Raw genomic sequence first — 16,871 nt, forward strand, 5'->3', positions numbered from 1 at the left:
AGACGCATTTATTTACATTTATCTGACGTTTGCAAACGAGAATAATTATTGGCATTAGTTTCGCGAATCTCCCATGTTTGTCACGTTTGTCCGTTTACAGCGTCCATTTAATTTCGCGGTCTCTCATTTTGCTGGCTCTTTTAATTCCAATTCAATTTCGCTCTCGCGAATGCGAGCACGTGTACGGAGGAAAACTCTGTCTCTGTGACACTCTTTCTCTCTCTCTCTCTCTCTCATAAAATTTTGCGTACCGCAGCGAGTGACGCCGCGTTTTACCGTGATGACGATCGAAATCTCATTTCGCGCGTAATCGCGTCGAACGATAACAATAATCGGGGCGATAAAATCGCGCGTGATAAATAATGAACAAACGTCCGGTAGTCGTACACCCGGAGCCGCATCGCCCGACCACAAATATTCGACGTCGCGATGCGGTCACGCTCGCGTTTTGTTACATCGCATCTGCGTGCAATCAATTATCCAAAAGAGCGCCGTTTGTCTGTGATAATGAGAGAAAGAGAGGGGGTGAGAGAGAGAGAGAGAGAGAAAAGGCCCGATGCGGCGCCGGGCCGTCGTGCGTGCACGAAATGCAAATGCACGCGCCGGTGCATCTCGTGACGCGCCATATTGTCGCCGCGGGAAAATCGCTCGTAAAAACCGCGCGCGCGGGCTCCCCCTTCGCCCCGCATATTATTGGCATTCCAATTCCCGACGATCGCGAATCGCCTGCCTCGGTGTGAAGTGCCCAGTGGCGTAAGCGGAGGGAATAAGGGTTGATATCGTTACGTCGGCCTAAACCTACCCGGGGGAGAAAAGCAGCGAAGCTTTCCTAAAGGCGTGAGAATTTTCGCTGAAAATTTCCCCGGCGAAAGTTCCTTGGCTTCGACCTGCAAAGTGTACATGTGACCATTTTTTTTTTTTTTTTACTTTTACTCTATACATTTTTATACTTATTTCTTACGAAATATCCGACGTGTTTATTTTTCACTTTGTATATGTGTCGCTACCGCAGGAACCTTGTAAAGTCTCATAAAATGTTCCAAATTCTTCCAAATTTATTTGCGTCAGTTTGGAGAAGCATGCTACGTGTTGTTGAACAAAACAGATGCGACATGAAAGATTCGACTCGGAAAATATTCGAAAAAGATTCCTTTGTTTGAATAAGAGCTTTGTCTGAAAACATTTTCGTTTGTTGCGGCACGCCATTGCAAGGTAACCACGAACTTACGTGCGTCCGTCGATGGTACGTAATCCGACTCGCTTTCCCTCTCCGTTTCCGCTTCTCTTCTTCACCCCTAAGCGGTCGGCGGTCTTCCTCGAGCGCCCGTCGAAGGGACGCCGCGCATTCGTATGCGACGCGGCAGGTGAGGAGATACAAGGTTTGGTCGTGAGGGAATTAAGGGCGGTAAAGTGGGATTCCCAACAGGGTGGCGGCGAGAGAATGACGCGCGGGTTGGAATTTTTCACTCGGTATCAATTGCCGTCATATCTGCGGACGGAAGATAGGGGTGAACTTCAACTCACATAAATCGTTACTCGAATTGCGAGCCCGGAACTCTTTGTCGCGGATGTCTTTACCCCGTTTCTAAAACTGAAACTCTCTATCAACTCTCGTCTTGTCGTCACAAATTCGGTGTTACGATTTTCACTGCACGTAGAAAATGATCTCCCTCCCCGCCCCCCCCCCTCCTTTCTGAAATTTATTTTGTTCCAGAAATACTTTAGCTTGTCACGAGTTTTTATAGAATAATATGATTTTTGCAAAAGAATCATTTTCTTTTTTTGTAGAAAACGGAAATTGTCGCAATAAAGACACATATTTTGACAGAGGTTATCGAATCATCCATACAGGGAAAGAATGATTTTGATGGAAAGTTTAAAAATTTTGCTGGATACAGATCTAATAATAATTTTCTTGAAAACTTAAAAATGATGAACATTACTGTAAAATGTTTTGATATTTTAGCAGCCAGTTTAAATTTCCAACAAAATTATTTTGATGGTTTAAAATTATTTTTAGATCTGTATATTTAGATCTGCAAAATTTTAAGATTTTTTAGCAAAATCGTTCCTTCTGTATAAATTTCCACGCTTACGTATATAATATCTAATAATATAATATCTAAAAATCTGTACGTGGCATTTAGTACTGACGATTTAAATTTAAGATTTTTTTTATTTAAAGACCGCTCTTGAGAAAAGTCGTGATATGTGAGAAATACGTGGACACAAAGATTACCATCTTTGTATGAAATAAAACAATGACCTGTCTCATATCTATTTGTGCGCGATCTTATGATGAATTCATGAACAGACTTCGTAACGTCCGACACGGAGTACAGCGTACGCGCTTAAAAACGAACACGTTTCGTTCTAACTAAATTATAATGTTGTCCGGTAGTCGCGGCTACCAGCGGATTTGAATCTCGAACACGAAGTCTAAGATGGGCAGTAGATTCACGCGCGACGAATACGAATGTGAACGCGCAAGCTACGCATTTTTCTTTTCTTTATCTGCCTTCGATAGATTTACGAGTACCTCGTACGAATACTCGCTTATGCTTAACAAGTAGAGAGGGCGACGTATATCCTTAAAATATTCAAAGTGTAGCAAATATTGAATTTAATTGATTACTGATATTGATTTCTTTTAAATGATAGATATAAGTTTTGCACGATCGATATTTCGTAAAGAGACTTCGTTTTCGGGCCAATTAAATATTATAAGCTTAATTAACAAAGTAATGAGCTCTGAATGCTAGAAGAAATTCTATAGTCAGGCGTTCAACGCGAGAAATAGCACATCCCGAAGGAGAATGAGCTTCCTAACAAGAAGAACAAGAGAAACTCGGCCGCTTTAATTAACGCCCTTCAAAAATTTCCTCCTTGGCGCCGCGAATGAGTCGACTCACGCGAAACTTATTCGACGGTTTGGTTATTTTATGGGCCACCTGTTAGAACGGGCGCTCTTTACCGTTTCGCGCTGTCTTGTCCTCGCCGGCAGAGTCCTCGGCCTGAAGGATCATTCAGCCGGCTTGAATAAGCTTTCGAGACACGTGTAAACGGAATTTAAAAGGATATCAGCTCGTGCGCCGTTCTGCTATAAATATCTCCCTGAGGTTCAACAATCTTCAAGTAGACCTAAGAAAATAGAAAAGATTGTCCTGAGATCGTCGGATCTCGTCGTACCTTTTCGCTATCGGATTCTTTGGCCGATTTAAATCGACTTTTCTGCACTGAAATATCCCCTGTATAAATATTGATGCATGTTTTTTACGAGAGTGACCATTAATTGAAAATAGATCACACTCTTGAAATTAACGTCAAATGAATTTTATTGCAACAAAGTTTTAACAATTAAGCTTTAATCAGATGGAAAATGTGATAGACGGCACATTCCTGCCGTAGAAAAATTGTCCCTTTCTCGTCACGTTCACCGAAGAAGTGACAATGAAGAAATCATCTCGTGCTACCGGACTTCCGAGACACCCCGTAGACAAAACGATGATCCTTTAAGATCCTTCCCCCTGCTGTCACGAGGTCTCGGAGAGGTCGCACGAATGTCTTCCGGCAGCGAAGATTAACGACGTCTGAGAACGGTGGACATCGGGAGCGACATCACACACGGCCCGGGCCTCGGCCGTGCTTGCTTGCCTTCCAGGTGGAAGAGGTCAGGAAGCTCGGCTTCTCGTCCTCCTGCAGTATACACGCGTTCTGACCGCGTCATTTTCCTCCCGTCTAGACGACAACGGCGGAAACCGGGCGACGATATCCTCTGCAACCAATTCGACGTGTGCCCCCCCTACAAGTCGCATAGGGTAATGCAATATAACACGTGGAAGAGGGTGTCTCCTAGCAACCCTGTGTCTTCTCACCCCGCGTTCTGTCTCTCCTTCTCACTCTCTCTTTCTTCCTCTCGCTTTCTCTCTCTCTCTCTCTCTCTCTCTCTCTCTTTCTCTCTCTCTGTATCCGAAACCGCCCTGCTGACTCCCTCACGTTTCCCTGTCCCCTAAGCTTCGCCCTAAAACACCCTAAATCCTGCGCACGCCGCGACACAGGGCGCACAGGAAAGTTTCGTTCGTCGCGTTGTCGCAGGTGCGTATCTGCGTACGCGATCCGATTTCATCGGACTTTCGGCAGTTTTAGAACTTGCACCGGTTGCAGAGCGCTGCGCCGCAGGTGTAGAGAGTGCGGCAGCATCCCTGCAAAGATCGCCTGCTTTTTTAGGATCTTTACTTTAGGTTATTATTATCCTTATTCCACTTAGAAATTTAATTGTCGCTACAGTATATACTATGAAATTGATTAATGTTTCAAAATTTTAATTATATTTTTATATTATTAAATTATTTTCAAAGATAACGCGAGATAAAATCGAGAGAAATTATATCGAGAATTTCATTAACTCTATTTGGAGTAATGATGTTTTTCTCGAAGTGAGTTTTTATAATTTGTTCAATTCGTCTAATAACTTAATTCTAACTGCCAAGACCGATCTTCTTAAGTTGACATTTAACGTGTGTGTTTTAATTGGCTTTGAAACTTAAATCTTTAATCAACCAGAATTTTTAAATACTGAAATAGAAAGACCGAAGATATACAGCTTCTAAAGTCAAATAATATCGATAATTTTGTGAAATCTTTAATTTATCATTAATTAATCGCGATAATTAATTATCGCTGTTATATTTTTCAACGAATGAGCTGAACTAAAATTATCAACGATGTGGAGCAGCGTGAATTTATCCCCGTCGCGATCTCCGAAATATACATCGCTCGTCGGTTACACCCGTAGCTTCGCGTACTTTAGTTTGCATCGGCACACCCGGTAGCCGCCGGTCGGATATGGGCTGTGGATCGATGGCTATCCGGTGTGTTTGAATATTTCAATTCGCGTGCAATTGCGCTTACGAATGCAGTAAGTTCCCCGGCGTCCGTAAGATGGGATTACCGGAACTGCTTCGCAAAAGAGATCGCTTTACGTTAGTTGACCCGTTAGAAACGATCGCGAGGCGGTATCTAGTACAGGTAAATATATATAGGTGAATGTGAAGTAAAATAGACTTGGAAAGAAAAAAAATGTATATTAATAATTAAATAGTACACCTTTTGTAGCGATATTATAGCTTTCAGCATTCTATAAACAGCACAAATCAAACTCCCATAAAAATACTGGTGAAAAGGAAAGATATTTAAAAATAATTACAAAGTACATCTTTTGTTACAAGCTTTTATTATATTTGTTTCAACATTTTATAAACGTCACAAGCCAAGCTCTGCGATACTGATGATTATTTTCGCCAGTATTTTTACATATTTTAATGTTTAATGTTTAATGTTTATCTATCGTTAATATTATCTATCTGTTATTTATGTTAATGTTATACGTATTTCAATTATTTCTTACTTTACATATTTGTGTCAATTAGGAGGTTTCACAACGGCTGCTAAGCTGACATCTCGCCATTTGCATATTTTTAATTTATATTGTATTGCATTCTCTTAATATATTGTAATCTCGTGGTCGTAGAGAGTAAATTAAATTAAATTATCCTTATATTAACTATTGAATTGTTTTTCAAGCTGCTTCATCGCACTCGTGTGCGACTAATTGTGCTTAAAATCTCGCTTAAATTCCACTCGAGGATATATATGCCACACAGAACGGCAACGTGGAGTCAACTCGGAAACATTTTCCCGCCGACCTCGCAATCGAAGTGACCCTCACGCATGAACCATCCCGTTGATGGCATCGATCCTGAAGGGTTCCGGCGCGTCTGTGTCTACGCGCGTGTCGCTACGTGTACGTTTATATACATATGTACCATGTATATACGTAATGTGTACGCACCCACGACGTTCCGTTCGCACGCGGTGCTTCGCCGAGACCCGAAGGCCCGCCTTCGATTATTGAGCGACAAACGCGTTTCGCTTTTCAGCCGGCCGTGGGGTGCCACGTGAAACTTCACAGGCGCGCCTTTCTTTCGCCACGGGCCACGTGTACCCGCATGTCGCCATTGCATCGAAGGCGCGCGTGCCGAGGGGTCGAACACAGAGAATCGAACGTGTCCGGGATGAGCGGATTCCCCACGTTTATCCACGTGCTCATGGCAATTGTCGCGGGAGATCGTTAGTTGTTGCGGGTTAATTTGTCGGTCGTACGCTTCCGCTTGCGAAATCGCGCAACCCGTCGAGTGATTTTTCGCGCGAACAACCAACTCGGCCGATCTAACGACACTCGAAGCCGCAATTTGCAAGAATAAGGGAAGAACCTTCCTCTTTTTTTTTTGGCAAGGAGAACCCCGGCGCCTCGAGGGTGGATTTTTGATGGCTTCCAGTAAATATTTAACGGCCATTCGCTGCGGGATGACATAATGGCGAATGCTCGGAGCCCCTCCGGTTACTGCCGGTCGTGCCCTCGTAATGGCAAGCGCGAAAGGATTCCCCAGGGAGACATTGTTCCGTTTACTCGGCGAGCGGGCCCGCCAAACGATCCGCATTTGTCGCCGGTGATCAATCTCGCGAGAGATATAATGTACGATGCAATTAATGTTGCATGACAATCCTTCTTTAAATTAGCTCACTACATGCCAGTCGCAAGCGAGCGGTAAAAACAAAAACTACAATTGCGTAGTGTTCTGTGTGAGAACGAAATTTTATTTTAGTTTAACAAAGTAAGCGATGTAAGATGTAATTTTCTCGTTGAATTTCGCTTTTTTTTTCTCTATCCTTTTCGAAGTCTTACATGTGTATTTTTCGCCGCAATTGCAATGGTACCATACTCAACGACATCTTTCCTGTCTTTGTCGGTAGGGCAGGCGAACATTGTTCAGACAAGCCCCGAAGAAAGACGAGCAAAAAGCTCGAACGCAACCGCTTGGCATCCACGACCGCCAACCACGTCTCGATCGTATCCCCGACTTCCTGTCCTCAGGACTTCCTGAAATCCCGAGTTTTCCCGAAGGAAGTGATTTAAAGACCCGCCATCCCTCACCCCTTCCTCCCTGCCCCCTGTCTCACCCTCGAAATCGAAGACGGGAGGGATGAAGGGAAGAGGGAGATCTCGGTAGGCTTCGTGGAAATTCCTGTCGTGTCGCTTGCCACGCAAATATTTGGCATTTGCGAGACCGAGCCTTCTCCATTAATTTCCGCCCTATTTTCAATTTCAGCCAAGACGCTTTACTTTGCCGCGCGAAACAGCCCGTCGCCGCCAATCTCGTCGTTCCCCTCCCCGTTACCATCCCCGCCGACCCGTCTCTATCCTTCTCTCCCCCTTCTTTCCGCAAACATTTAGGGGTTGCAAACTCCGGGGGAGTTCCGCCGCTCGTTCGCCACGGTGAATGCTCGCGACGGCGCGGCGCGGCGCGGCGGTGCTCACTCCGACGCTGTTGCCATTTGTATTCCGCGGCGACGGCCGGTAACACGGGGTGTCTTTTCATCCGCGAGCTCTTTGTGCAGATCTCGAGTGAACTCCTGCTCGACAAAAATGTCGAGACGTCAATGGTCTCGGAATTATAAGAAGTTTCAAGAGTCTCGGCGAAGCAGGCTTTAAAGGATGGCGGAAAATAACGAAATCTTATTCCCCCATTAGCTTCATGAGAGTCTCGCTTTGAAATCTTAATTAAAGGATTAGCTATCGACAGGTAGAATTCAAAAGAAAAAGTCCAAGATTTTTGAAAAGAGTCTTATTGCGATAGAGAATTAAATGCAGCTGCATTTATATTTAACGTTTTCGAAAATATTACGTGTACCACGTACCGACTGCCATATAATTTATCATTAAAATGTAATTGTCGCGGATGCGACAAAAAAAGGATGCGAGAAAAAAATTCCGCGACGGTTAACTCTGTTAGCTGTTTTAACCGAGGGAATCATAAATGTGCATGCGACTGCATGCGTTGGACCCCAGGAGCGCAGTTAACGAGAGGAATATTCATATGACACTTCGAGTGACATAATACACTTTTTCCATTTATTAATTCATTAGTTTTCTTAATTAAACTCGCGAACTATAGAACATTCGTATAACACGTAGGCGAGGAATAATATAAAGCGTACAAATATTCGCGATTCACTTCAAGTTCGACGGTTCATTTTTACAAGTTATTATAATTTCTTAGCAAAACTCTATGTAAAATTTAATCGTTTTGATATTCTTCTTAAAAAGAAAACCTTACTGCTGCTCGAGTATTTTTATTCGCCGCTCTTGCGGTTAATTGAATTAATACAGCCGATCCGTAGGAGAGAAACTCACACGACATCGTTAGGCGTGCAGGGGACATCGTGTAAATTCACGACACGCCGCTTCCTCCCGATTCGTCATCCTTATCGCCGCATTTTTTAGCTCCACGAAATACGTATCGCGTCCTTGTATACGCGTACGTGTGTGCGCGTGTGTGAGTGAGGGAGTACCTCAGTATTAATTCCCGAGCTTCCACACATCCGCCGTGACGTCGCGAAATTAATCTCAGGATACTGCTGTATATTGTTTCGGCCGGCGTGCAATTAATTTGCATTCGCGTGATCCGGTCGCGCGCGCGCGCGAGCATTGTTTTTTTGTTAGAGGGAACGCAATGCGCGCCATGGAGACATTAAAACACGTCTCGGGGACTCCCGTGCGTGCGCGGCCGCGTGTGATTTAGCTACGCACCGCGGTATTTGCTAGCAATTAGTCACCCTTATCGATGCGCTTAGCGTTTTTTCCGTTCCCTTGCTCCCCTCCGTCTTACCGCTGAGATATCGAGGATGAATGATGTTGTCGCCGGTAAGTCTGCAATTAGTCTTGAAATTGTGACGTTAAAAAAATCCGGGAGCCGCACATGATTCCTTCCTTTACGATAAATCCCTCTGCGATAAACGTTCGTCTCGCGAAACCACAACGCAGATACTCTACTTTCGGGAACCGTGAATTCACAATAACCTATTAAAATTTAATAATTTACCTCTGTTTCTACCAAGAGATTAAATTTAATCTTGGTTATATTTATTCTTGTTTTTTTTTTTTAGTTTTAGGAATTAGAACAGTAAATTAAATCGAGGTTTAAATTAATTTATATAACTGGTAGAAACGGGCGTTAAAGGGGTCGCAGACAGATTTTTGTAAATATGAGAGTTGTGATCGGGTTGTGCGATCATTTTTTTTAACGGGGGTGGAAAAAAACCGGTAACAGGGATTTGCGACGACAAATGCGTGGAGAATATTAAAGGCGACATGAAAAATTCATTCGCGTGAGATCGGGGACTCTATATTTTTTCGCTTCTCGCGCAAAGTCGGTGGATTATTTTATGATGTTTTTCGGCGATGTATACTCGCCGCGCGGATACTCGCGGGTACATTCCGTCTCGCTTTTTTCATGCGATGTCGCATGATCGTGAATGATACGCACGACGATATGCGAGATACATTGGATCGCAGGATCGGATTTCGCGGACACCATTTGGAGGAGGGGAGGAGGGGGAAAGGGGGAATCCACTTACAATGGAAATTTCTCCATTTCCCGGCGTGGCGTTTTGCATGCGCCGCGCGCGGGGGAAAGCTCGCGGAGTCCCGATACCTCGATATTGACAATTATCGTCTGGCAAACACGCGGTCGTTCTCTCTCTCTCTCTCTCTCTCTCTCACTCGCTGTCTCTCTTTCTCCCGCTTATAAATATTTATTGGCACGTCAATATTCCGATTCCATTAGCGGAGTTACCTTGAGTTAGCACGTACTCTCTCGTCCGATTCTAGAGCAAATACACATGTATCGTCGCTGCTGCTGCCGATCCGCGAATGCGAGATGTAAGCTTTTTGCGTAAACGATCTGTTAATTTCATTTGTGGAAAATTACCGCGAAAAATGAAATAAAACGAGATTCTATATTTACTACGAGAGAACTACATCTACATTATTAAAATCGTTTTTTTTCCAGCGAAGAATTAATTGTTCTAAGGATATTCTTATCGATTTTCCTAATTAGATTGTCACATTTTTAGAATCTTACTCTTATCTCATTCATCTAATATTCTTATTATTTATTTCAACAAATAACTTTGTTTTTTTTTTATAATGGAAACAATATTTTAAGTGATGGCAATCGATATTGAAAATAATAACGGGCTGAACAGATCTTCGCAGGCATTTACGAGAGCAATCGGCTTTTCAGGCATAAAAACTCGAATGAGATATTTAACGAAAACGTTTGATTTGTCCCGTCGACCATCGACGCGCTCTTCAAACGGGACGAGCGTAATTGTTTCGAATACGCGTGTACGGTCGGGCTGATCCCCCAACGCGGAAATTCGCGTTGACGATAATTTATTCTGCAAGTGCCGTAAAAGCGCAATTAAAAATTATTGGAAGCGTTAAAAACATATTCCCTGTTAAACATTAGAGGGCCGACGCACGTTGAAAACACGAGGTGAGAGAGGTGCGAATTATTATTGTTGAAATTTCGCAATATAATAATAATAGCTTTAAATGAAGAACCTTAAATCAATCCCGCGTCAAGTGCTTGTCGGATATTTAACTGAACATCCGAATGAATTGGTTTACGGGCGTGTGATAAGCCTTTCGGGACTATGTACATATCGCGGGCTTTAAACAAACACGTCCCGCGGTTGGGCGACGTGCGTAAAAAGACGCGGTTTCCCGTCCCGACGAGGAAAAAAAGACGTCTCGCGAAGTTGGAAAGGGTTTGGAAGAGCGACAGGAGCCACAGCCCGTCGGCGGGAGGAATGCCAACGATGACATGCGGATGCGCAAATTTTCCGGAGGGGGAGGAGCGGAACGGGAAAATACGGGACGGATTGGATTTGTGACTCGCTTGCGCAGCCAATTGCACATGAAACCTGCCGATGGGTATATATGTGCGTAGTAGAAAAGTATTATATATCGTAGAGATACGCGATCGTGTCGCGCGATTGCTGGCGGCTGACGGTTTCTCGTGCTCGTAGGAACGGGAGACGTAGATATCCGCGCATTCATTATTGAATTCTACTTTCAACTTTATCGTGTCCTCGCACCTGTCTAATTGGTAACATATGATAGTTGAAGTATTTTAATACCGCTTTGATCCGGGTTTTCCTTCTGGTGAACGCGGGATTTCTTGACATTTTCAATCGTCGAGCGGGATCTCATGGTTAATTATAATTTTTGTGAATTTTGTACATTCGCCTTTATGCTCTGTAATCACTCGATTACGCGTCTATTCGCGGTCTTGAAACCACTGTTCTTTGTCAAAACTGGAAATATCTCATCATTAAATTGATAATTAATTTAATATAACTGATGCTCTTCTTATAAATCTATTATGAGGAACTTACTGCGAGAAACAATAATGCTAAAATCATAAAATTTCGCCCGATGATTAAAAATATTTTTTCACTTGTCAATATTTTTTTATTTCACATATCGGTTATTATTTACCTATAATTAAAGCAGGATTTACCGTTGATTTTATTTAACATGTTCGCTAAACGTATCCGCGGTCTACTGCACAAAATTTTTCGCTAATCAGGGTGTGTATCGACTCCCTTGACCCTCCTCTACATGGTCCTCCTTTTTTTTACCGGGCACACTATCGCGTAAATTGTAAACGCTAATCGATAATGATGACGTAACGAAGGCGGACGCGCAAAGGCTGACCTTTCGTGTAAACAAAAAATAAATAAAAAAAAATAGATAACTAAAGCGGGGAGAGCGAGAAAACAGCCGTGTCGCCTCGCTCGAGTTAACTCGAAGTTAATCGGCCGTTAAGCCTGTCCGGTGGAACGACGGCGTTGCATCGGCACGTGTGCAACGTCGTACACGTTCCCGGGACGAATCGATCCTGGAAACTGACCTAAGTTTAGCCGATCCTACCCGCGCACGCCGAGGGGGCAACGGGGCCAAATAGATTAAGCATGCCGGTCCAAATTACGTACAGCTGTCTATTCTTGTATTAAAATGTAGATTCTGGTACACATCGGGTCTGTTAGAACAGCAAGATTAAAGTTTAAAGCTCTCGGTCGATTCGTTGAAAATTTCTCCGCGACATCCATATATTCCATACGATTCATATTAAACAATATAGCTTTTAGAACTTCGGCATTATATCGTGGTGAGAAACGTGTTCTATTGTTCCATTTTTATTTAAAATTTGCATATATATACAATTTTTATGAATAACAATTCTTTACGAGGAATTAATAAACGTTGAACTCTAGACACGACTAAAATGGTAAATAAAATATAATTATCGACAAGTGACTAAATTATACATGTCGTTTCTTCTTTTATCGAATTATTCTTGATTCATATGCTGATTCTTATGATTAAATTATTCGTTGACAGACTACTAATTGTAAGCGGTAGAAATAAAATGGCATGTGGTAACGCGTGTGTATACGGTCGAGAAACGTAGTCCTGAATTACTGACCGCGCGTTCGTTTGGTCGCGGCGGTCCGTTCCGGAAGCACGTCGCGACGGAAGTCCCGGCGTCTCGGCGACGTCGCGACGCCGCTAACGAACACGGCGCGGGCGACGTGTAAGAGAGTCCTGTTACCCCTTGAGCTTTTACCGCGCTCCGCCGCCGCCGGAGCTCTTACCCTTCCTGCGAGCTTTTAGCAGCCTTTGCCAGCCAAGCCGCGCGCGAACCTCTCCGCCTCCCTCCGCTCTGAGTCTTCTAAACCCTCTTAACACCCGACCCGCATGTACGCGGACGACGGCGACGCGCCGAGAAATTTATCGCGCCTGTATATTGCAAGGCCTCTCTTAATCGCTCGTGAAAGCCGCGCGTGACGCGCGAGGCTCCGCGCGTAGTTTTCCCGACTTTCGACGGCGACTTTGTTCGCGCAAGTCGCCCGCTCCTTAATATTAAGGAATATTAGATCCCCGGAGGTAGAGACGGGATATTTTCGGCCGGGGAGAAAGATACGTCTCGGAGGTCGTCGCGAAATTCTTTGACGCAAATTTTTAATGTATAAACGGCGACACGAAAAATCAGGTATGAAGGTCTCGGTATTATTTGTTGGACCACCAATAAGGCTATATTTCACGGATGCGGATTTTATCGCCGGTGGAATCGCGCGTATAGTTTCTCGCTGCGATAGAGAAGAAAAGAAAGAGGTAGAGTCCGCAATGTCTCGTAAATCGCTCCCTACCGCGAATTTCGCCCCTCTTTTCGATGTCGCTCCAAATAAACCGTATGTGTGCTTATCGATCCGGACAATTTCGCCGGAAGTCCGCGGCCGTTACTCCCTCGATCGCCTCTATCAAACCCTTGCAGTTACTCGCCAATACCGCAAAGTCTAAGCTAATTTTATACCCAACCCTTTCGCCCCCGCTCGCGTCCCCGACAAAAAACCCTTCGCCTCCGTTCGCTGTCACGCTCTCATTGGGAACTTTGAGACACGTCGTAAAAGTAATCCCGATTCATTTCCGCGGGATTGCTTGTGTCGTTCCTTTCTCTATCGCCGTCTCTCCGTCCCCCGCGTTTCTCGTCACTCCTATCCAACTTGCGGCCCTCCCACCTCTACCCCGCTCCACCGATGCGAAGAGTTAACGAGAAAAGTAATCCAATTTTGGTCCGGCAACGGGGTAACCCGATCGGGACGCGCGGTTGCCTCATATCGCAGCAGCGTTTCTCTTGTCCGGGGGGGGGGGAGGGAGGGGGGTTTGAAATCTGAGGGTGAAATCTCGCGCTCGGCGAAAAGGTGTCGTGGACAATTGCGCCTTGATTTACGTTGCTTAACAATTTTTTTCGTGTCTCCAATTCAGGTAGCAGATACACAAGAAATTTATAGAAAAATAATTTATTACATCTGTTTACTGTTGAATTCGTTTGTTAATATAAATTTTTATATTGTAATGTTAGTATACATATAGCACGTTGATAATATAATATACTTTATTTGCCAAACAATCTTTTAGTGCAATTAATTAAATTGAAGCAAATAATTGTTTATTCAAAAAATTAATTTTATATCTATATTATCTCATTACAGTCAAATTATATTTAAAATAAACCGGCATGCATTCGATGGTTTCTACGTGATTAAAAATATTTTAATTTAGTACTTAACACTTTGTTTAATAGAAAATTAAGGCAAGCGTTGCTGTCTATTGACTTTAATGCTCTTGTTATACGTACACACGCACACTCGCGTCGCGTTCTATCTCATAATGGAAGGAACTTACGCAGGAAAAGCAATCTCGCGGGAAGGGACTCCGGCAAAGTCAAGCCTTGGTTGCCGCGCCGCGTCTTATCGGTTTATTCGCGGCACCCATGGGAAAGTCGCGCACGATGACGAATCCATGTGCCCCGCGTGTGTGCAAACGTCGTTCCGGGACTCGATCTCGTCAGGGAGCTTAACTCAATTACGCGCGTCTCGGAACGCGATTTCAGCGTTCCGATCAGTTGTATGCTTGCCGCGACGACGGCCGATCGTCGTCAATTGAAACGACAACTTCGCGATTGAGCAAGACGCTAATCAGGTATTCCGTAAGACTAGAGCCCACACCGAGTGTGAGCAAACACGAGTGGAACAGCTCGCTTAAGTGAGGGCGAACAACGTGGCAAATAAAAAAATCAATAAGCGATAAATTGCTAATTCGTGTTTGTTCGTACACTTGTTCGCTCGAAATTACATCGGCAAATGAGGACTTGAAACTTTATTGATATCGTGAGCGGACTTTTCATTATTTATCAATGACGATCGTACCAGAGAAATTGTAGTGTAAAAATAATTGTAATAATATTAAATATTTAATTTAAAAAAATAACAAAATTTTATTTTCTTCTTGCAATTTCGGGGGATTTTTTTTTGTCACGAGTAGCGGGCGCTCTTCGACGTGCTAAGAGGATTAAAGCGACGACGCGAATCCGGTAATTACTCCGCGAGGCGTTGCAAAGGATTACGAGCCGTAATTCTGCGGCGCGTGCGGAGTGGTGTGCGCGCGTGTATATGTGTGTGTATTTATGTGTATGCGTGCGTTTTGAACAGCCGTGCGACTGCGAGCGCTACGCCTCCGAATTTACCCTCCGTATTTCCGAGTGCCCTCGAGGAAGCGTACAGGACGCCCTCGCTTTCATTGGACGGATCGTTTCATCCCCAAAAATGCGCCCCGAAACGGCGAGAGGAAGGAGGAGGAGTGCCGGCGGACGTGCGGGGATGGGGAAAATCCCTCTGGATGTTTCCTGTTTTGTGCCTAACAATGGCACTTATCTCCGAGCGATTTCTATCGCGCCTACAGAAGCGATTTTCACGCCACTCGCGGAATCTACGATGAATTTTAGAATGTTCCGACACGCTCGATTAACGGCCTTTCCGTTGCTTCACCTCGGCAATAAACGCGGCGATTTTATCCGCGCGATTTATCGCGTCGTCGATACGATAAACTAACTGGCGAGTTGGCATCGCGGATTTTTGCGGTATCCAATTTCACGATTACCAGCGTTACAGTATCATTATTAGAAGATCGAGAATGTCATAACGGTATAGTTTTTGAAAAATAATTAACATTAACATTAATCATTATTAAAAATTAAGAACAAAAACTACTGAGACTGTGCTTTCTCGGAGCGAAATTACTGCAATTTGAGTAAACAATAGCGGCAAACTGGAACCGCTTCTCCAACAGAAGCGGTAATTTCTGCGCTTAATTTACGACTTGACACCCGTTGACGCCAACATGTGCGGAAGTGTGTTTTCCCTCGTGAAAAGGGAAAACAATGTCTCCGTCCGCCCTTCTCAAGTCCGAGCGCTTTGTGTACCTACGTAGACGTGGATACCCTCAGATTCTTAAAACTAAATTGCATTTACCGAAAGTCTCGACGAGCTTCTCCGCGTACCGAGACTCTCCTCTTCTTCAAATACACTCGAGTCGTGGTATTTAGCCTGAAAACATTTCCTTCGTCGTTACTTCCCCCCGTTTCGTTTCTAGTTTTTCCTATTGATGGAAAAGCCGATGAGAGGTGTAGAAACATGTAATTTTTTATCGTGATTTTCGACGTTTTTAGCGTCTTTATTAACTCTATAAAAAAAATTAGATTGATATTAGCAAATGTCACTCGCTTATAAAATTATGATTTTAGTATTATGACTCACTTATTATTTAATTACTTTTTCGTATCTAGAATACTTGTCAACTTTTTTTAGTAAAGCTAGATAAATAGTTCAGGCTTCACGGACCAAAAGGCAAAAGGATATTGTACACGCAAATTGTATATATGTTACACGGAGAGAATTTCCTTTTAAAATTTATCCTGAAAATCATGTTAATTGTGAGACAATATAGTATTTAGGTAAATTTTACTGTGCACTACAATAAATTTTACTGCGAAATCTTATTGTAGTGCACAGTAAAATTTGCCTAAATACTATATTGTCCCATAATTAACATGATTTGCAGGGTAAATTTAAAAAAAAATTCTCTCCGTGTAGATAATTATCCATATAGAGAGAAAGATACAAATTTTTATAAATTTTTTTATTGAATGAAATTTATAATAGTATCAGTTACGCGGACCGTAGTTTGCTGACCTCTGCTATAAAATTTATAACGGTTAGCATCTTGCCGAGACATGATCTTTATAGGAGAAAGACGTATATATCATTTTTGACCTTGCCTCAGGTAGAATTTCCTGCATCCCGTACGTGCCGATCGCCTCGTCAGGATATTTTTCACTTTCTAATTTATGTTTCTTTTTCTCTTTTGTCTATATAGCGAAGGAGCTCAAAGTATGCGGCAGCGTGAGGAGCGGTGGCGAGGTATGCTGCTCGGCCGACATGGAGGTGAGATTGCAGGCGCGAGCACGCGACAAACACGAGAAGTTCACCAAAGAAAGTCTCTATAAAACGCATCAGCTCCTGCAAGTGCGGGCAGAGAAGTTCCATGGTGAGTAGCGCTG

General features: G+C 43.5%; 1 protein-coding gene across 1 annotated transcript in view; it reads left to right on the top strand.

Moving 5' to 3' along the window:
• LOC105448414 (glypican-6) overlaps positions 1-16,871 on the top strand; it is a 53,888-nt gene that overhangs the window by 22,859 nt on the left and 14,158 nt on the right. The window contains exon 3 of the mRNA XM_011686941.1: positions 16,595-16,858. Coding sequence (XP_011685243.1) covers positions 16,595-16,858 — 264 coding nt within the window. The remainder of the gene's footprint in view (positions 1-16,594; positions 16,859-16,871) is intronic.

Source organism: Wasmannia auropunctata, unplaced genomic scaffold (genome assembly GCF_000956235.1).
Source record: "Wasmannia auropunctata unplaced genomic scaffold, wasmannia.A_1.0 LD336116.1, whole genome shotgun sequence".
Lineage (NCBI taxonomy): Eukaryota > Metazoa > Arthropoda > Insecta > Hymenoptera > Formicidae > Wasmannia > Wasmannia auropunctata.